Source organism: Scardinius erythrophthalmus (genome assembly GCF_964197995.2).
Source record: "Scardinius erythrophthalmus genome assembly, chromosome: 25".
Lineage (NCBI taxonomy): Eukaryota > Metazoa > Chordata > Actinopteri > Cypriniformes > Leuciscidae > Scardinius > Scardinius erythrophthalmus.
Window position 1 is genome coordinate 15,011,416 of NC_138245.1, and position 22,213 is coordinate 15,033,628.

General features: G+C 37.4%; 2 protein-coding genes across 7 annotated transcripts in view; one reads left to right on the forward strand and one right to left on the reverse strand.

Annotated features, from left to right (window-relative positions):
• Positions 1 to 6,119, forward strand: part of ect2 (epithelial cell transforming 2) — a 34,518-nt gene extending 28,399 nt beyond the window's left edge. For 3 of the 6 annotated variants that reach the window (XM_081358192.1, XM_081358193.1, XM_081358194.1), the window contains 2 exons: positions 612 to 883; positions 5,231 to 6,113. In XM_081358192.1, the coding sequence (XP_081214318.1) occupies positions 612 to 872 (261 nt within the window). In that variant the 3' untranslated portion in view covers positions 873 to 883; positions 5,231 to 6,113. Of the gene's footprint in view, positions 1 to 611; positions 884 to 5,230 lie in introns of all 6 variants that reach the window. The other 3 variants (XM_081358196.1, XM_081358195.1, XM_081358197.1) reach the window with 1 other exon arrangement.
• b3gnt5a (UDP-GlcNAc:betaGal beta-1,3-N-acetylglucosaminyltransferase 5a) overlaps positions 1 to 22,213 on the reverse strand; it is a 110,556-nt gene that overhangs the window by 66,967 nt on the left and 21,376 nt on the right. The window contains exon 3 of the mRNA XM_081358199.1: positions 18,303 to 18,494. The gene's annotated coding sequence lies outside the window, so the exon portion shown is untranslated. The remainder of the gene's footprint in view (positions 1 to 18,302; positions 18,495 to 22,213) is intronic.

The window sequence follows — 22,213 nt, forward strand, 5'->3', positions numbered from 1 at the left end:
TTCAAGTGCGTCACACTTTTTCCAGCTCTTCAAAGCTCTTAATATTATCCAATTTAATTAATATGATGACCAAAAAAAAAAAAAAATTGCCAATAAAACCCAGGTTTTTACATGTTACATGTTACTGCATCTTAGCTCTAGCTCAGTGCTTTACGGTCAAATGTGCATTTCCAAGAAATAAACATGTAATATTATTAGTTACTGCACTTAATAGCAAAAATTTTACTGCATCTTAGTAATTTAATCATAACTTTATGATTAAATTACCTTTGATTAAATATCCCTCCAGTGCCACCATCTGTAGAACTTAGTGGCACCAGTGCTACTGCTCTCAAATGCGTCTCGTTCCTTGAAAAGGGATATTTTTACCTTTTTTTTTTTTTCAAAAAGAATTTTATTAAGGTGATTCATGCACTGCTAAATATTTGAGAAATCCCTGCGTTCGTAATGAGATCGCGTTCAAATTTTTCACTTCCTCTTTCAATTTTAAAGTGAGTGATTGTGAAGCCATGCGATGCAGGGACGGAGCCAGATGAGGTTAATGCGCACTCTCTTTCTTTCTTTCTTTCTTTCTTTCTCTCCATCTCCCTCTTCCCTCCGTGTGAGTGTAGATGTCTCGTTCAGCCTCCACGTTCAGTCTGACCGACTCTATTAAAAGCGCAGTGGTCCAGCGGTCAAACTCTCTGGACCATGCTCCGCGGTCCAGAGTCCCACTGTGTGTCCGCACTCCGTGCAGTCCAGAGAGAGCTCCCGAGACCCAGCTCAGTCCATCCGTCCTGTGCCTCCCAGCTCAGCCTGTAGCTCAGTGCAGACAGCTGCTGGTGCCCCCCGAACCGCAGCGCAGGTCCCCGCGGCGGGAGACCCACCTTTAGGACTCTTAAATGTGAGCACAGCAGTTCTGCCTCTTTGACTCACTGTGACTTACTAACTCCTACTGTATCTGGGGACGGTGTCAACACTTACTTACTAGCACACGGATGGGCTATGGTAGCACTCATTCATTATAGATGATCAGAGGATATGTTCAGAGGGATCACTTAAAAACGAAAATTGTCATTTACTTACTCTCACCCTGTATGACTGAGTTTAAGTAATTTATTGAAATGGTTTGAAATGTGCTGGCCACTTTTTTTTCCATAATGAGTGAATGGGGGTCCAGATTGGCAGCAAATGACAAATAAAGCTCCATAACTGTAACTTGACTGAAATTAACCATTGTTAACTTGTCCTGACCTCTAAAGTAGCTATCATCTCATTCACACTTCTGCATATTCTAACTTTTAACGTTATGATTTACGAATATGCATCACATGATCAATAATTGGCCATCATATCGATGTCATGTCTTCAAAGTTGACACATTGCATTACTTTAAGTGTTATTTGTATACTATTTTAGTCTTTTATTAACATTTTGAATTGGCTTTTTATATTTTCAGTTTAATTGATTTTATTAATAAATCAATTTAAATGAATAATAAATTAAATTGATTGAATTTGTGTTTTTTCGTTGGTCTTATTAATTGCAGTACTTTTTAAATTAAATTAAAATTATTTTTATTTCAGTTAGTTGCCAAAACATTCATTCTAATTTAAGTTATTTAATTTCTGCTTTATTTTAATTAATGAAAACAATATTTAATAGTTTGTTAATGATAACAACCCTGGGATTTGAATCTGTTTCAGACTGAAATGCATCATATTATTCATATGAAACCCTTTTATAATTAAATTTAAAAATTTCCTTTATTTGTTTGGAGCTTGACAATCCAGGTCCCCATCCACTTTTTATTGCTTGGTAAATAACCTAGAAATTCTGTTACACACATTTTGTGTTCTACAAAATAAAAAAAGACAGAAATATCCTTATTTTTGGTGAAATATCCCTTTAACACAGACTTCAGATCATTTATGATGGGTAAAATATGAGACCAGCTGACACATGCTTTAATAGTTCCATGATTCTGAGTATAATGGCGGTTCTCATATAAAGACGTTATTGTTACTTTTTTTTTTTTTTTTTTTCATAAATCTCATATTTATACTGTGAGACTGTTTCAAGATCACATTGGCATGATCTATGGGCGTGAAAGCTGTAAAGTGGCTGATGACCGTGATTTAATCTCCTCCTATTTCTAATTTAAACCCATAAAGTGTCATCTGTGTACTGGAGTGTGTGTGCATGTTTCGTTTAGCACACAAGGCAATTCATCATGTTTTTTTCCCCTCATTGCCATCGGCCACCTTTATTGATCCTGAGGCCTCCAACGGCAGTGCAAGGCCACCTTAATTCTTATTAAGCAATGCTAAATAATGGGATTATTTGTGTGCATGTGTGAAAGCAGCCTGGTGCTTGTTACATCGGTGGGCTCATTAAGAGTAAAGCAAAATAAATTGGGTTTGTGGTTTGCTAACCTTCTTTTCACCCTCACATCTGTTTAAAGAAGAGAATATAGTATTATCCTCTGCATGTAGGTTATTCCTTAGGGTAACACTGTTGGTTCTGATGGGTGAACACTTAACCAGGGTCAACTGTGTGCATTCTTACCTCAGCGAGCTTGTAAAGCCAATATCATTAACACGGATTTCTCCCCTCGCCTCTTCTAACCCCTCTTGAATAAACTTCTACAAAAACCGGTGAACCTCTGGCTTCTGCTAGAACACTTAAAGGCACTGGCTTTTGGTTAAAAGACTGAAAATCTCTACATTATTTAATGTTTAGTTCCTAGCCTCCATCCATGAAGATGAGCTGTAGTTCTGTTAGGATACTGTAGGGATGGGCGGTGTGATGGTGAATATACCGTGAACTGTTAATCTCATCAGCAAAATTACAAATAAAAATTTTCTTTTTACAAAGTTTTGAAATTAGATGACAATTAAACTGTTAATTAAATATATTCTATTGATGAAAATCGAAGTACATATGTTTGATGCCAATTTAAGCCAAATTAAACTGAATGACAAAATATTAAATAACTAAATTTAAGCACATTTTATCATCAAAAGGCAATACAAAAAAAAACAAAAACAAAGTAACACTTAAGCTATGTAACTGGAAATGTTACCACTTTGCAAAGCAACATACCACCTTGATACATAACTTCAGTTAAAGGTGGTATCAGTGATTTCAGGCCCAAAAATATTTTTATCACATTCATCTAATCTTTCCTAACGATCCGCTAGCTGCCCGCCCCATAAGCATGCTGTAAAAAAAAAACGCGTCTCTGTAGGCAGCCTAGGCTTATTAAAAACAAATGGTTTAGCCAAACACTCAAAACCAAAGCAAATAGTGTTCCAACCAATCACCGACGGGGGAGGGTGTTGTGAGGTTTTGTTTTTTGAAGTCAGAGCTGAAGAAAAAGCTGGCTCAAAACCTCACAACACCCTCCCCCTGTCGGTGATTGGTTGGAACACTATTTGTTTTGGTTTTGAGTGTTTGGCTAAACCATTTGTTTTTGTGTGCAGATCTCAGAGCCTAGGCTGCCTACAGAGACGCGTTTTTTTGACGGCATGCTTATGGGGCGGGCAGCTAGCGGATCGTTAGGAAAGATTAGATGAATGTGATAAAAATATTTTTGGGCCTGAAATCACTGATACCACCTTTAATGTGCAAATTCGATCTAAAATGTAATTAATCTCGTTTAATTCTCATTCAAAGCTACTTTTCTACAATTTCGATTGTCGCTCATCTAATCCAAATTTAGGGTCAAATTTATCAGTTAACTGTTTTGAGTCTTGTTTTTTAACTTGTGTTACACAATGTGAAATCGTTAATGCCAGACTTAAAGGATAACTGTCGCCAAAATGCAACCTAGGGTCTTTTTGTTAATCTACCCGAGGCAAACTTTCGTTTAAAAGCATAATTAGAAACGCCACTTAAGTTTGACCGTATTTTCGTTTTCAGAAAACCAAATTAAATGGGAGTGCTTGGGGCACTACTATGATAGCATCAAAAATCGCTATTTTTAAAACACTAAAAAGGTTCGACACAACATGAAACTTTGCTCGAGGTACCAACAAAAAAAAGTGGCGTTTCCATTCTAATTCTGTTTTTAAACGAAAGTTTGCCTCGGGTAGATTAACAAAAAGACCCTAGGTTGCATTTTGGCGACAGTTATCCTTTAATTATTTCATTCGATTTTTTTTCTTTTTAATTTGAAACTCGGTTGCAAACTAAAAGCTTATTTATAAAAATGCGTCTTTGGTATGTGAATGATTTAATTCACTGGATTATCCAATAGCACATGGGTATTTATTGGATCAACTATTTTAAAGTGCCCCATTAAGCTTTTTCGAATATTACTTTTCATGTAGTGTGTAATATAGCTGTTTGTGACTGATCTTTAAAACTTTATAGATCTTTTACAAAGTGCTCAAAGATAGTTATTGTCTCCTAAAAGAAAGAACTGCTGAAACGAGTTGTAATTCCAGTCTCCCTTCCTGTTAAAAAGAACAGGAAGGGACCCGCCCCTAAACACTGTAGCTCTAGCTGAGGCGTGGAGCTTGGTTTGTATTGTCGACAGGTCAAGAATATGCTGTTTTCAGCACTGCAAATCCACTTGGCATGCAAATCCAAAGGATAAGGACTTGCGCTGGAATTGATACGGGAAAAACTGACGCCATTGTTTGTATCATGGTGTATCAATTGCTAAGGAAGCCTACGGAGTTGAAATTCAGATGCGCTGTGAGCTGTAGACCAATCACAACAGACTGGGCCACCTGACCAATCAGAGTAGGGTAGGGGGTTTATAGAGACCGAATCTTCGAGTGAATCATTTTCAGACTCAGGCAATTTATATTATGAGAAATTTAAAGTGACCTTGAATGCATGCAAACCTACTGTAGGAAACCTCCAAAACAAAATAGCATAATAAAGGCACTTTTAAATATATCATCGTAAAAAATGATAAAAATGTTATCACCACTGTGTGAGTGATTTTATAAAATCACACTGTCATACCGCCCACTCCAAGACTCCAGTATGAATAGTTTGTAAAAAGTGCCCTAAGAGCATTACAGCTCAACCAGCACTCAAACCCTGCATTGAATCTTTAACAAGGTCTTCTGGGTATGGAACTGCACCAAAGGTTAACACATCCACCACGTCCAATTCAGCACTCTTGGGTCTTAAACTAATTACAGACTGGAATGGAAATAACTCGGTGTTACCCTAAAACTATCCTTTCATCGCTATATTACATTTTTTTTTTTTTTTCGTTTTCTTTTTCCAGGCTGTTCATTCTCCATCCATGATCAACCTCTCCTCTGCCTTTGAGAGGAAGTATCACACCTTCAGCAGATCCACAACTCACCTGATCTGAACTTTGCGTTCTGCACTCAACAGTATTGAAATTAATTCCACACTACGGTACCACGTCCGTCCGACGCCTCCAGCACATTACCCCCACCCCACCCGGGTTTAATTTACAGGTCCAGGACACACCAAATGAAGGAACGGCTTGTGTTGATGGCGATGTCTGGGCACATTTAATTAACATAGGGACATTTATAACTGTCGTGTTCTGATTTTATTAGGGTAGAGTTTTCACGCAATTATTAACCACTGCAAGTATTTCAAATGTTTTATTTCTTAATCTAAACTAATCTAGTTTTCAGCTTTTATAAAGCTATAGACATCTGGCCTGTCGCATTTTCAGTGGAAATGCACTGAGCTGCCACAGTTATGTCTGGTTTAAAATGCAGCCTTGTACTTTTAGAAGTGATTTTTTTTATCGTTGATTCAGGGGTATTGGTTTCTAAAAGTCAAAAGAGAGTTGTTGTGGTCAGCCTGCCATATTTATTCTCCAGAATCACTTCTAAAAATGTTTATGTAAATCCTCCATTCTGTCTCTATTTATGTGTAAATATTGTATTTGTCCTCATGTGATCGTCATACTAATTTACAGTTTGTCTCTACCTTTTTGTAGTCTCTGCACTTACATCAACACCAACATGAGTTCATGTGTAAACAAAATTCACTTTAGTCTGTAAAAGGGATTCATATAATGTCCTTGCCTACTGCAGATTTGTTTGGAGTGGGTTGGTTTTATGTTATTGGTTTGACTACTTTTGAAGGTGACTTCATTTATTCTTTATCAATAAAAGAAGCATAAAGCCTTCGTGTTTGTGTCTGTTTGAAACGTTTGATAACCGTTATTTTTTTTTTATGAAGGAATCTGTTTGAAATGGGCTGTTCTATAAGATCTCAGATGAAAACGTAACTTTGCAATCCATTTTCCTGTCTTGCACTGTAAACTAAAGTATAGTTTACTTCAGTAGAAATCTCCTTCCAGGACGACATGTAAAAACATGTAACATGTAAAACATGTAAAACTGATATTACGCTTAGTTAACTACATCTTTGCATTTTTGGCTAGATGTTTTCTTTCCACTGTCGCCTCTGGCTTGCTTAGTTGGGGACACTTAATATTCAACAATATTATTGATCTAACTGCACTGGCACTATTTGATGAGAACTGAGCAGGGGTGTGTTTCCAAAAAGCATAGTTAGCCAATTTCCATTGAACTCTATTGGTATCGACAGAACTTGCGACCATTTGGGTAACGCACCCCTGGATGATGACATTACCGTTTGAACTAATTTAATAATTGATGATCTTTACAATGAAACTGAATCAACACTGAACTTTTTGCTGCTTTACAGCCGAATTGAATTCTGTTTGCATCATTGAATCATCATCTTCCTGTTATCACTGTTAAGCTGCTTTGAAACTATCAGTATTTTATAAAGCACTATAAAAAATAAAGGTGACTTGACTTGTTGCCATCTCCAGTAGTTTTTGGTCCAAAACCAAAATGTAAGTCCTATATATTCAATTTATAATTCACCCAAAAATGCAAATTCTCTCATCATGCGCTCATACACTCCCTCTAATGTCGATCCAAATCCCTGTGACTGTTTCGAACGATTGTTACCAGAAAAATAGTGGAGGCTTGGATCGCAGTCAACAGAAATGATAGTTTAAAATATTGGATCCATTCCCAGATTGAATGAGGGCCATTGTGGGTGATGTGTGTCACATCTGAATATCTCTTTGCTCTTTAGATGTGTCATTTGACTCGTTGGAAGATGAACAGAAGGTTCACAATCATAACTGATGCAGCCAAACAGCTGTTCGACAGAAGAATCCGATGGCGTCACTTGCAGATTTATTTATGGGCTTGTAAAGAAACACATGGAGACCGATATGGACCATTGAGTCGGTTTTCAAAAGCATCAAATAGGCTAATTATTATGCAGTGCACCTTTAGTGTACGGTTGATACTTTTTCAACCCCTCAATAGATTTGGAGGCTTAAGGGGCTCCGTCCAGTCTTAAGCAAATCTGTTGTGCCATTCCAGGGTGCTCATTATTGCACCAGGAGGCCTTTGCCCTGATACTTGTGCTGTTTTTTCCTCCTTCAAAGCACAATCCGGGTTTTCGTTGTATCTGCGCGCAGTATGGCACTATACAGCCAGCCTTCGTTTCACCTAACTAAAGGCATAGATGCTGAATAGTATCCTAGATACTGAGCTAACCTTGGAGCCCTGACTAAGAAAGGCCAAGAATATATATATATATATATATATATTAAAAAAAAAGGATAGCAGAGGTCTTTATTTTCTTTTTTTGCCTTTATTCCACTTCAAAGCCAATAAATGCCTCTTGTTTGTCGTTGGTTAGGCAAGTATAGGCCCTGTTCTCGGTTGTGGTTTCATAGGCAAGACGAGGTCACTGCCCCAAGCTTGGCTCTATCCTCAAAGCAAGTTTCAAAGAGAGTTTAATACAGTAAAAATGACCTGACCTGAGGTGCGAACAAAGATATGAATAGGATAACTTTAAGATACAAGCTAACAAGGCAGACAGGGTTTATATAGAGCAAACATTGCATCATTCTAGTTGTGGAGTGAAAACTCTTGAGCTTCACTCGCATGATTTCATATGGCAAAATGAAATGTGTCTGATACAAACTCCTAGGTCAAAATTTCATCATTTCACTTATCTCTACACAGAGAGCAGAAAAACTCTAGCAGTTTTTGTTGAATAGCTGCTTCTGGCAATTTGTAACCCGGGGCCCATTTACACCTGCATTTTCGGTGAGCAAATCGGGAAGCACTTGGCCAAACTAAAAGCAAGTTGCAAATGCAAGCTAGATCATTTCGCACTGCTGAAGCCACATCCCGACGGATTCTGACCACATTGGAAAAAGGTGTAAATGTGAAACCAGAGGTTGAGCTACAAATAATGATTCCTTTGACGGACTGAGTTGTGAATTTTCCATCATCTGTAAATGTTGTGATGCTTTTGACATTAATATCACACAAACTTCTTATCAGTGGCCAGAGCTCTTTTAGTCATATAAAGAACAGTTGTAGATTATATTCTTTTAATTCTGTTCTTCCAATGTGAAATACAACAGACACTGCATTCTTATGATCTCGATCACCGATTTAATATCCCATGAATTATTTCTCTGCACTACTGGAATCTTTCACATCTCTCCCCAAATCCTCACTCACGTCTCTGTCCTGGTCTGTTTTACTTAAGGTTCTTTAAAACTTTTTGTAATGTTTTCTTCGCTTCTAATGCCAGTTCATTTCCTTTACTGTAGAAATGTTTTCAAAGCAAGGGGATGCAATAAACCAGATACCTTATTTCTGATGTCAAAATAAAGCATTTTGAATTCTCTGTGAATGCATTTAAAATGTGGTAAAAATAACATTGTTAAATTTTTGCATATTGTAAGCTGGAGTTCAGAGAAGCCTTTTCATACTGTTAGAACCAAGCATTTTCAATTGATATGAATTTACACAGTATATAAGGGTTTGCATGCATGCATTAAGGTATACTAGCTAGTTTATTGCTGTATCAAATATTGACCAAGGATTGGATCCATTTAACATTCAGCAGGCTGACATAAATACAACAGAACAAAGACACATATGAAATAAACTGTGCTTTTCAAGTAGGTCTAACAGTAGATTTCAGGTAAAGAAATAAAGTAATCAAATGTAAAATATATTTTTCATTGTATAAATTATACATTAATCCTTATTAAAGTTACAAAAGTTATTTAGTAAAAGTTAGAGAGTGAATTTTTTGTCTTTTGTTGTTTAATGTTCAAGTCCCCATGAAATCAAAATTGAAGTTCTTTGGCTTTTAGTATGAATATGCTAGCCTTCCGAATTCACATCCGAAATTTTCGCACGTAAAAAAAAAAAAAAACGACCTCACGTTATGTCACAATCATATGGAAGCTTGTTTCCGCCACAAAAAAAAAAGATAATTGCGACTTTTTATCGCACAATTGCGAGTTTACATCTCGCAATCCTGACTTTATTTCTCAGAATTGCGTGATATAAAGTCAGAATTGCATGAAATAAAGTCGCAATTGCGTGTTATAAAGTCAGAATTGCGAGATATAAAGTCAGAATTGCGTGAAATAAAGTCACAATTGCGTGTTATAAAGTCAGAATTGCGAGATGTAAAGTCAGAATTGCGTGAAATAAAGTCACAATTGCGTGTTATAAAGTCAGAATTGCGAGATGTAAAGTCAGAATTGCGTGAAATAAAGTCGCAATTGCGTGTTATAAAGTCAGAATTGCGAAATATAAAGTCAGAATTGCATGAAATAAAGTCACAATTGCGTGTTATTGTCAGAATTGCGAGATATAAAGTCGCAATTACGTGTTATAAAGTCAGAATTGCGTGCTATAAAGTCAGAATTCTGACTTTTTTTCTCACAATTGTGAGATATAAAGTCCAATTCTAAAGGGGAAAAAAAGACGGACTTTTTTTTGTTTTTTGTTTTACCTCTGAATAGTTTATCTCACAATTCTGATTTTATAACACGCAATTGCGACTTTATTTCACGCAATTCTGACTTTATATCTCGAAATTCTGAGAAATAAAGTCAGAATTGCGAGATTTAAACTCGCAATTGTGAGATAAAAAGTCGCAATTATCTCGTCGTTTTATTCTGTGGCGGAAACAAGCTTCCATACAATCACGTTTGCACACTGCCTTCGAAACTTTCGTCCGTCATAAAAAAAATTCGGATCAGGTTTGACTCTGTGTTTTTCGCATCCATAGCAAGCATTTTGAATGGTGTTTTGACAATTCAGAGCCACCAAATCACAAATATGAAAAAATGCATGCGAAAATTTCGGACTCAGTGTGCAAGGACCTTTACTCTTATCTATAATCTAGTGTGCTCCAAAACAATGACAAAATAAAAATTCTGCACTTCAGCGTCTCATCAGATTTTCTGTCCAATCAAATGCTCTCTTGAATCTAAAGCGTCCCACCCCCTATAAATAGACGCTATTGGCTATTTTTAAAAAGGGGAGGAGCTGTTTGATATGTCCCGCCCTGTCTTCCTGTTTCAGTGGAAAGTTGTCAACACATTGAATAATGCTGTGCGTTTCAGAGCACTTCAGTGAGCTTTTAACATTTAAACAGACACCAGCGCAGCAGGTATATTAGGCTGCTGTCACTTTAAGAGCTGCACGGATCCAATATGCTGATGCTTAAGAATTTTATTTCTCAACTGTTTACGTTTAAGACAACCGACTATGTGTACAAGGATACTCGCCAAGACAGCCTTTTTGATATAGTTTTGATTCATTTTCAGATTAAATTTTGTCTTAGCAAGTATTGAGAAAAAATACCCAGAGAAAAACATTGGATTATGCAACAGACATTATACAACTCAGTTGCAGTTAATTAATAAACCATAGGTTTGTTACATCTGCCTTTTTCATGCTAACCGATATGCAAAAATTGTACGACACATCAGTGCATCTCTAATATAGATCGGCCGATAAATTTGGACACTGAACATTTTATTCTGGAAATGGACTTGGTAGGTTTGGTATGAAATTGAATTGTTTGCAAATACATTATACTTTTTAATCATGTAAGTCTTGCTGTGAAAGGGCATTTTCCGCAGTTACCAGAATGCTAAGATCCACTGAGAGTGGGACTCTTCTAGGGGGGTTTGTTTAGGACATCAGATAAGTTAGTACAGCAAGTTAGTTCCTTATGTTTCTCCAATCCCTTCGTCTTCTCCTTTGCTTGCTGCGAGGAATCAATAATGAAGAAAAGCGCAGCTAAATGATGCATCAGTACACAGCTGCTGTCGTAAGCCGAGTACAAATAGCTATAAGAAGCTGTTGGGTTGTTTGTAGTAGGACCGCGGATTGTGCAAGTACCTCTCATTAGAATGCTGCGTGTTTTTTCTACAAAAAGACTAATGATTTATTGATGATGTATCCCAGTGAGCTCCAGGCTTCCTGTTGAAGATCTCATCCCATGTGAGACTAGTGGAAATGGGAAAAGATGGGAGGGCAATGTAGGGACTTCTCGCTTAGCATGAGGAACACATGTTGGAGGGTTATTGTTAGCATTCCTAAGTTCAGCTGGAGCAGGATCTCACGGTTATTAGAAATGTACTCTTTGTATTCATGTTGGTTTCATATGGTTTGAAAAACATTCAGAAATGTAAGAAAACTTTCAAATATAATGAATGCAAATGTGGTGTTCACAACCTGAACTAAACTTGCATTGTCATAAAATGGTCCAATTATCTGTTTTAAATTTGTTTGGCTGTTGTTTTGCGGCTAGCAAAAAGCATCTAGCCACGGGAGCTAATTGGTCCGTGCTAACCAGCCAAACTGACTTTGCTTTTGGTTGGGCCGAGGTAATCTTTCTTCCTCCTGCTGATTAGCGCCCCCATTCATGTGCTTCTACTTTTCCTCCACCAGTCCTTTCTCTGCTGTAACTGCTTTGTGCAGGAAGTCCATTGAAGTGTTTATGTTCAAAGGACTCTGATTATTCCCAAATGAGCGCGTACCACATTAACTCTCACAAGGCTGCGATAATGACTGTAGCCCGAAACGGCTCTCCTCTGGAATTCAGACGGTACTTCTCATTTCAGAGAATGAGTTTGTTCGGTCTCCGGGAGACAAAATCAGAGCGCGCCTCGTAAACGCGTCCAATTAAATATATTTTCGGAATCTTCCTCCGCGTCTAACGAGCATTAAAAACATAACCTTGAAAATTCCGTCAGGATTGTACAGATGTAACACGCTGCCTCTGGAGAGTGACTGTTAAATAAATCCTTTTGATATCCAGAGTACAGACAGCCACTACTCAACTCACAACTCACAGTGTGTCATGTGCGATATGCATGCGGAAAACCTTTGTACCTCGATTTCCATCCACTCGTTTGGCACATAGCATTGATAATTCGCTGTTATTGACGGTGTTGGCACAGTCTGAGACAATTTAAATTACTGCCACCCTGCGACTGCTTTCATATTACCCAGAGCCGCCTGTTTATGTCTTCTGAATCTCCTGTGGGTGTCTTCAAAGATGCTACTTCAAGACTCGGTGAAGAAACTCCAGCAGAGGATTCAAACTCATCCCTTTTGTTTGGGGAAATAATTAGTCTAATTTCCGTGATCTTCCGCAGGCAGGCATTTCTGAGTATAAAACTGCACAAGATCAATAGTTCGTGCTGAGGAGAGGCGTAATAAGCTGTAATTGTTCATCTATTCAGTGCTACAAATACCTCATCCCTTTTACAAAGCACCGTTACTGAAGCGCACCAGCTAAAGGTCACACGCAAAACAGCTTTTTTTGATGGTTTGCACGGCGGCATAAACGCTGCACGTATCATGAAAATCCTAATTAGAGGCATTCCGCACTTTAATATTCTATATAGCCATAAATATGGCCGTAATTCATGCTTTAAATGCTTGAGAGTTGAATGTAAGCTTCCAGTTTTGCCTATTTGCGTGGCATTTTGTTTTTTACAGACTTAAAGACTTTATGATTTTGCAATAAAAAGGTTTATAAGTTAATATTAGTCAAGACTTTAATAAATCTCATTCAGTGCCCGTAATTTACTACAACCGAGCTGTAAAACTGAAGTATTACCCTTTCCACAGATTTACTGGAAAGCCCCTTACATAATTCAGCACTGCGAGCTTTTGATCATAACCCTGCTGTATGGAGTATGAACGTAACGTAAAATCACGTCTATCACGTCAAGTTCATGCGGAATGGCCTTAAGTCTGATTTCTGCTAACGTACTGATCTTTTATCTCGAAGTAAAATGGTTGAGGGTCAATTATATATCTTAGTGATCTCCAAGCCAAAAGAGAGCTTTTTTTTTCAGGTTCTTTGATCTTATACAACCACATTCGAAAACTAATCATTTGAAGTTAAGAATACCAAAAACCTTAGCGGAATAGACAACCAGAAATGAATCTAAAAAGACTTTCTTCCTTGAACATAAAATATGCGCTAGCAAAATGTCAAAGCTGCTGTAGAACGATTGTAAATGGGGACGATGGACAGGAAAGCTCTAAAAAAATTCCCCATAAAAGTAATCCATACGACTAATTTGCATTATGCCGTGTCTTCTGAAGCCATACAATAGCTTTTGTATGTGGACCAGACTGAAGTCATTTAAAATCTTGATTCCGTTCTTGCAAGTGGTCAGTACCTTGGTTTCGCGTTCTGGAGCTAGAGCCATGCAAACTGGAGCCTGTTGCGAACCGGCTGCGTGTTTCCACAGACTTGAGGAACGAATGGCCAAACACCCTCTGTTGAACCTATCTTTCCAGCCCAGAACCCCCTTTCCTGCAGTGGAAATGGAATGGAACAAAGGCCGGTGGAAAAGGGGTACTTTCTTCAAAATATCTCCTTTAGAGTCCCACGGAACAAAGAAAGTCATACGAGTTTTGGATGAAGCGAGGGTGAGTAAAAAAAAGTCAAGTTTCTTTTTTTCCATCCCTTTAATCTGTCTCTTGATAGAGTACTGAATTTGGTCTGATTGTTTGATGTTGAATGGTCTTCTGCTAAACCATTCCCTTTTAAATGTTTCACTGCAGTTTGAGAACACAGACTAGCCTATTTCCAGACAGAGCCTTCACGAAGCTCGTGTCGTCTTTAAAGCGTGAAGTTCTTCTGAAAAACCCTGTTTGTTCTGATTGAGGAATAGTTTGGAATGAGATGGGCTCAGATCAGATTTTGTACTCCACACTCAATGACAGATTCGCACCTGTCTCTACTTTTCTTCTTGGAAATGAGAGACGGGAACAGAAGGAGAGAGAGAGGAAAAAATAAAATGTTTTACTTCTTCAATCCCCCTAGTTCTAACCACAGCAGCACTTCTGTGCTCACTCTATTTGATCAAAAAGATCTCCCAACTTCTTCCTAGTGGAAAAAAAAACATGGCAGGAGAGATGTTTACCTGCATGCTCTCTTGGGCTCAGAGCAAACAGTTTATTCCACCTGAAATCCTAGTGAAACCAGCTCCTCCTTTCACACACCGGGATCTGCCAGCCAAGTTCATCGTCTTTCTCTCAGACGACTGTATATCTGTTAGTCAAACAACTTGGCTTTCCATATTTCATGTTGCGACTCTCTCCACACACTCATACCACCTACGTCTAGCTTATGCCTGTAAATATTAATCATATACTGCAGATAAGCAGTTTGATACCTGGCTCCGGGAGCTGGGCAGCGTTCAGAACAGCAGGCGGCCAGTTTCAGACCTCGCTGAAGCTCTACGGGGTGTTGACCGATTTCATAAGATGCTTCTGAATGATTATTTTTACGGCATAGAGCTATTATTGAATTTTGTTTGCTGTTCTTTCATTTTTATATAAAGTGCATAGTTGTGGATGCCGATTGGTCAGTACAGCTTTCCAGTTATGTTATATATTTGATGTATTTACCATATCACAGCTCCCATAATGGATCGCTATGTTTGATACATAGCACTTAATGAATTTGCTCAACATAACATTTTGATTAAAAAATAATAATAATTAATATAAAAAAATGTTTTGATGCTGTGAAAATGCTGTGAAATGTTGTCAAAATTTAAAATAACTGCTCTCTATTTTAATGTATTTTAAAATGTAATAAATTTCTGCGACGGCAAAGCTGAATTTTAAGCATAATTCCTCCAGTCTTCAGTGTCACACGATCCTTCAGAAATCATTCTAATATGCTGATTTGCTGCTCAAGAAACATTTCTTATTATTACCAATGTGCTGCTTAATATTTTTGTGGAAACCAAAATACGTTTTTCAGGATTCTTTGATGAATTAAAGTTCAAAAGAACGACGTTTATTTAAAGTAGACATATTTTGTAACATTTTAAATGCCTTTACTGTCCCTTTTGATGAATTGAATGCGTCCTTGCTGATTTTTAAAAAATGAATACTAAATATCTGCCACTATGTACACTAAGTATGAATAGCATCTAACTAATGCAAAGAAAATATTTTCAATTAGTGTAAATAGCATCTATCACTTTTTAGATTTTGCGCTATTTGCACTCAGTGCAAAGAAAATACTTTTGGTTGCTATTTAGACAAATAGCTGCCGCCTTTATTAAATGAAGACTAAATTCTGCAACTAAAGACATTAGCTTAATGCTATACTTTAAAGGGATAGTTCACTCAAAAATGAAAATTGTGTCATCACTTACTCAACCTCGTGTTGTTCTAAACCTGTGTGAGTTTCTTTCTTCTGCTGAACACAAAAGAAGATATTTTGAAGAATGTCGGTAACCAAACAGTTGATGGACCCCATTGACTTCCATAGTGGGAAAAAAAATACAATGGAAGTCAATGGGGTCCATCAACTGTCTGGTTACCGACATTCTTCAAAATATCTTCTTTTGTGTTCAACAGAACAGAGAAACCCATACAGGTTTAGAACAACACGAGGTTGAGTAAGTGATGACACAATTTTCATTTTTGAGTGAACTATCCCTTTAATACAACTAATGTAAACAGTAAACATAAAACCAGTGCTGTGTTTTTACAGCACCGGTGTGTGTTGAGACCTACATCAGTGGTTTTCCTGTGTAAAATTGGACAGCATTCTAGTTATAGAAAATTAATAGCTTATCATGTGAACCACAGAGCACCGGTTATTTCGTAGCAGAACAGAGGAGAGCAAAACTCTCTCATCTCGTTTTAATTTAAAACCTTTCCTCTCAAGCTGTGGACGGAAACACTTCAATCACTCCTGTAGAATATAATGATGTAACACCCGAGCTGCTTAGCTTACGTGTGCGAAAACTGGATCAGCGCGTGTTTTTGCGCGTTTTCAAAATCCACAGCGTTCAGAAACATCATTATACAATCTAAACCACCAACAAAAACAGCATCACGTATTCTCCTTATAGTGCTGTTGCCGTGCAGTGAATTCCTCTTCGTTTTACATGCAAGAGTGGATTACAATAACTGTTTACCATTTAGAAAACACGTGGCGGTAATTAATCTCTACAACATGCCGATAGTGTGCAATGCAAATGTCTTTCCTTCTCACTCCACTCGATGAACGCCTTTAATGTATTGAAATGAATACGCACTAATTGCTGACCCTAACACTGGAGGGGCCGCGCGGACTCGACCAAAGACTCCTAATTGCCTAAAGACACCGGACGGGCCCATCAGAAACTCAGGGCTAAGCACTATTGTTTGGGACGGTCTATAATTGGGTCCTGGCTAATGGAGATTGTGGGTACTGTATGTTGCAAAAACTCAAGGACTTAAATGAATCAGCACTGTGCATATGTGTGTGTGTATAGAGATCTCTGCAGCTGTCAATATGGCTGAAAACACCCCCCCCCCTTCCCGCGGGACCCCTGTGGTGTGCGTGCGAGCGATCAATCTTCACCCAGCACGTGAGTGACGGAGCCTTTGGTGTGTGTGTGCATGTTTACTCCTTGTGTTTTGAAGCGCCTGATCAATCTTTCTCCGCCTCCGACTGTAACCTGTGAATTCAGATCATTAACTCCCCAGCAAACAATAATACAGTCATGCTTCAGTGATGTGTTTTCTGTCTTGGCATGCTGGGTTTGCTTTTACTGGTTCAGCTTGTGGTGCATTTGTAGTGCTCAAGGATGTTTGGGTCACATTTCAGACCAAAATCCAAAAGGATTTATATTGAGGAATGATATTTTTCGCAAAGAAAACGAAGCCTGTTCTCGATTAATCGCGATTAATCGCATCCAAAATAAAAGTTGTTTACACGTAATATATGTATGTGTACTGTGTATGATTATTTGTATATATAAATACACAGATATGCATGTATATATTTAAGAAAAATGTGTTATTTATATAAAAAAATATATATTTCTATATAATATAAATTATGTATAAATATATACAGTATATACATGGAAATATTTCTTAAATATATGCATACATATGTGTTTATATATACAAAATAATTATACACAGTACACACACACATATTTTGTAAACACAAACTTTTATTTTGGAAGCGATTAATCGTTGCCCAACACTAACATTTTAATAATATAAGTATATATTTAAAATGAAAACAAACGTATTATTATCTTCATTATTACATTTAAAATAAGCAATATATTATTTGTAAATACTGTAAAGTGTTTAAACATCATGATAATATTTGTTGTACTGCCTTTAACTAATGCTTATTTAAAAACTATTTCATTTATTAAAAAATATATTATAATTTTATAATAATTTGGTGGTGTATGTTCATATTCAATGCTGTTTCTTTTTGTAACTGATTATTTAACAAAAAAAACAATTGTTTGCAAAAAATGTAATTATAACTTTATAATAATTATTTAACAACAAAAAAAGTTATTTTACTGGTGTAAGTCATTTTAAAAAATATATTTGACTTGAACAAAATCAGTTATTTAAACGTTAAAACATGAGGGGTATTTTTTGAAAACATATTCTTACAGTGTAATGAGGATCATAATTGAGAATACTAATGATTTCAATAAAATCAAAAGTATGTCAAACACATTATGATAATGACAATTTAAGTGGAAAATTAGCTTAATTGTCCAAGAAAAAAATATTTATGGAACAAAAAAAAAGACTTCATTTTCTTTTGACCAAATATACAGTAATTTCTTACTTTTTCCTATTGAATTTGTGGTGAAATGTGTTCATGAGATTCATCCATATTCTATATGAATGGTTACATAAGTGAAACAGACCCCTTTCAGTGCTACATATGCTTGAAAAAATATGCTATTTTATTCATGTCAACCCAATGTAGATACCCAGGAAGGGAGAGGTGTGGGGAAGGGGGTTTCTTGAGTCGTAAAACGAATGTGGGATGGTTTGAGAAAAGACGGATCTGAATGATGGTTCGCCCGCAAAGCTCATTTATTTCCGTCAGGGTGGAGTAATGGCCTGGTGGAGTGTCCTACTTCCTGGCAGAAGATAAGTGTCTGTGGGGTGGCGGAAGGTTCTCACTTATTGGATGACTGGGCTGAGGGTCGGACCACTGCATTTGGTTCGCCCCGGGGTGGTGTGGCGGGACTCCTGGGGAACGTCTTTTTTTAGGGCTTTCTTCTCTTTAGCCTTTCGCTGTCTGGTGGCCCTCAGTGCCTCTTCCTTCAGATAGGTCTCCTCTAACTGATAAAGCATATCCTTCACTGCCTCCACCTGTAAAAGAAAAGTTCAGCCACACATGAGGATTTGCTCACCCCAAATCTATATGCTTTTCTTTTATGGAGCATTGAGAGACATTTTAAAGAATATAGCTGTTCTTTTTGAAAGCATATAGTGGCCACTCCCCGCCCCTCCAAAAAAAAAAAACGACAAGTAAATATTGCAGTGTTTCTACTTTAAAATCTCACGTTTAATTTAATGGTACTTGCTGTTTCTTTGTAATCATTTTTGAGTTACTGACAATTTCTAAGCGAAAATGTTTCAACACCAAATGTTTTCAGTGGTTCATCATGTGCCATCGTTTGAAACCATACAATATAGCTTCTAAAAATGTTATCAAGTTGTTTTTTTATTTGCCATCTCAAATCTCATTTGCATTTTATGTATTTAAACGTGGTTTGATTAGAAGAAGCAAAAACCAAAAGTGTCAGTCGTCATTGACGTCAAACTTGAGTCTTGACATGCAAAGTTTGAATATGCGAATGCACAAATTAGATTTGAGAGCTGTGATGGATCTTTTAGCACTTTTATGATGGTTTTTGGTCCTTTTTGAAGCTTGCCAGTCCACGGACTTTCTGTTTTCTTTCCTTTCAGCACATTCAATGTTTCTGGCTAAAATCAAAATATTCTTATAAAAAACTGAATCCTTTCTCATTGCTCTAATGTAAAAATTGTTGGTCCCACTTTATATTAAGTGGATTTAGGTACTATGTACTTACATTGAAATGAATAATTTGATACAATTAGGGCTGTCACTTTTGTGAAAAAATCCTGTTCGATTTTTGAGACGTGTTCATTGAATCGATTGTAAAATCGATTTTCCATGTCTAAAGACATTTCCATTTTAAACGCCAAATATGGGCAAATCCACGGACAACTAACAGGCATTAGGACGAACGTAAAGAGGGCGCTTGAGACGCGCACAAGTCAGCAATATTCCTGTTGATTTATTGGCGTGGAGTTTCGTGCACAATGACAAAGAGGAGTGCAATATTCTCGAAAAGCAATAAGCACAGTGGACTGCCATAGCATCAATGAAAAGCATTACTGCAGTCTTCAACATGCCTGTGTTTACGGTTAGAAAAGTCAAACAAATGTTGCCTACGTAGGCGATTGTTGACCGTAGCCTGAATCTGTATGCATGAGACTGTCTGAATACCGGCAGAATTCACATTTTTGTAGTAAAAATAGAAACATTATGCAGAAGTATAATGTGTGTTTGTCATGGTGCGTTCACACCGGACGCGAATAGCGCGTCAGGCGCGAGTGATTTCAATGTTAAGTCAATGCAAAGACGCGTTAAGGCCTGTTCACACCTGGACGAATTTCGCGCGCGATATTCGCCAACGTTTAACGCCTCGTGACTAAACAAAGGGCGCCAATGTGAGTGTGCACACCGACGCGAAAAACGCCACGCGGAAAAGCGTAATTTTTAAAAAAAACGCCTCGGGTTCGTTTTTTTGGTTTGACGCGCCGCGTCAAAAACTATCCGACCAATGAGATTGGCGCTTTTGCTCACGTGTCTGGAGCTTCTGAAGTTACAGTAAAACACAACTTGGGGGCGCTCAAACACAAAACGGTCTTGCCGATCACACATACGTAACGGCGAAGAAGATATATGCCGAGTAGCGTCTAAACACTGCCGGGAAGAAATAAGACGAGGAAGATGCAAGGCAAGATGAATGTAGAGCTGCTGGTCTCGTTGGTGTCGGAACATAAAGAACTATGACAAACGCGACAGCGACTACAAAAATCTTGATAAAAGAGAACTGTTATGGAGTGGTATTAAGCGCCATCTAATGTCAGGGAATGAATTTGCATGTTCACTCGGCTCATAGTCAGCGAAAATCACTTGGGTGTGAACACAAAAAACGCGTTGAAAAACGCTGGCGAATAACGCGCGCCGATATTCGTCCCTGTGTGTACGGGCCTTTTATGCGCGTAAAAAATTCCTGCGGCACGAATGAGGCGTCAGAGTTGCTGTGTGATGCGTTCGCTGCGGGCGTATCGTGACGAGCTGGACGCGTTCCGAGAAAAGACTGTTAAAATCGATTCCCTATTTTCGTTTTCGAAACTTGTATTGGTTGGTCCGATCGATTGTGCAATCGATTTTCGAACGTAAAGTGACAGCCCTAGATACAATGTACTTATTGTGTAACTACATGTTTTTACATTGTACTTACATTTTAAAAATTCCTGCATATAATTACAGCTGTAATTCATTTATGTAATTACATTTGTAATTACACAGTTGACCCTTCCCTTACACCTTAAACCTACCCAATCCTCCACACCTGTCCCTAACCATACCCGTATCACACCTCAATAGCAGCAAAAGTGTTTTACAATACAACATGAACACAATAAGTACATTGTACTTATTTTTTGATGTAAGTGCATAGTACTTAACGCCACTTAATATAAAGTGGGACCAAATTGTTTAAAAATATTAATTAAATGTAATAAATGTTATGACATAATGTTTAAACATTGTAAAATTTAAAATGTTATTAAATCAAATTTAAATATATTATTAATTTTTGTTTTGTTTTTATACAGTAGTTGTACACTTGCACTGCATTTGATTAATAAAAAATAAAAAAACTAAGCTATTTCTACTGGATCAGACCTTTAAAGGAATAGTTCACTTAAAAATGAAAATCCTGTCATCATTTACTCACCATCAAGTTGTTTCAAACCTCTATGTATTTCTCTCTTCTGCTGAGCACAAAAGAAGATATTTTGAAGAATGTCAGTTCTTTTTCCTACTATGGAAGTCAATGGGGTCCAACTACTAACTATTCCTTTAATGTCCTAATAAAGTATTATATATTTGAAAATAATAATATATTTGACTTGAATCAAATCTGTTCATTTAGATGTTACCACACACTGTAAGAAAAAAACAATCCATAGCAAAAAAATTAATTTTCTGCCAGGATTAAGCTGACAAATATTTCCTTTAACCCTAAATTACAACACAATGCATCATTCAAAATACGGAGAAAACACAGAAGAAAAATGAATACTTCATATTATCACATTACATTGTTCCTTGTTTTCACTTAAATAGCATGAAGCACATTTAGGTTATGTGACAATTTTGTTCACCGTGTAATGAGAATCATTATGAGAATAATGTAAATATAATTTCTCATTTCATGTTCCACCGAAAAAATTTAGTTTAGAACAGGGGTATCCAATCCTGCTCCTTGAGGGCAATTACTGTCCTGCAGAGTTTAGCTCCTACCCCAATTAAACACACCTGAACCAGCCAATCAAGCTCTTTCCGGGCATACTAGAAACTTCCTGGCAGTTGTGATGAGGCAAATTGGAGCTAAACTCTCCAGGACCGACTTTGAACACCCCTGGTTTAGATTTACACGAGGGATAATTTTTGAGTGAACCGTTGCTTTAAGACATACACTAACACTAATACTATCAGAGGACAGGGACATGACATCATTTTTATCAAGCTTTAGCATTTGAGAAGGCTGCAGATCAACACAAAAGCACTTGCAAAGTAACCCCCCCCCCGCCCCCCTTAGAGACTTAATTACGAAGTTGCTCCCCTTTCGACCTCTCATTTTTGAGTAGATGGCTTGGCGTGGGAATTTATTATGTCTGCTCTCGGAGAATGGGGAAAGAGGGGGAGTGAAATATGAAAGTGAATGCGGGATGTGAGTTAGGATGGAAAAGAAAAGCAAGGTTGA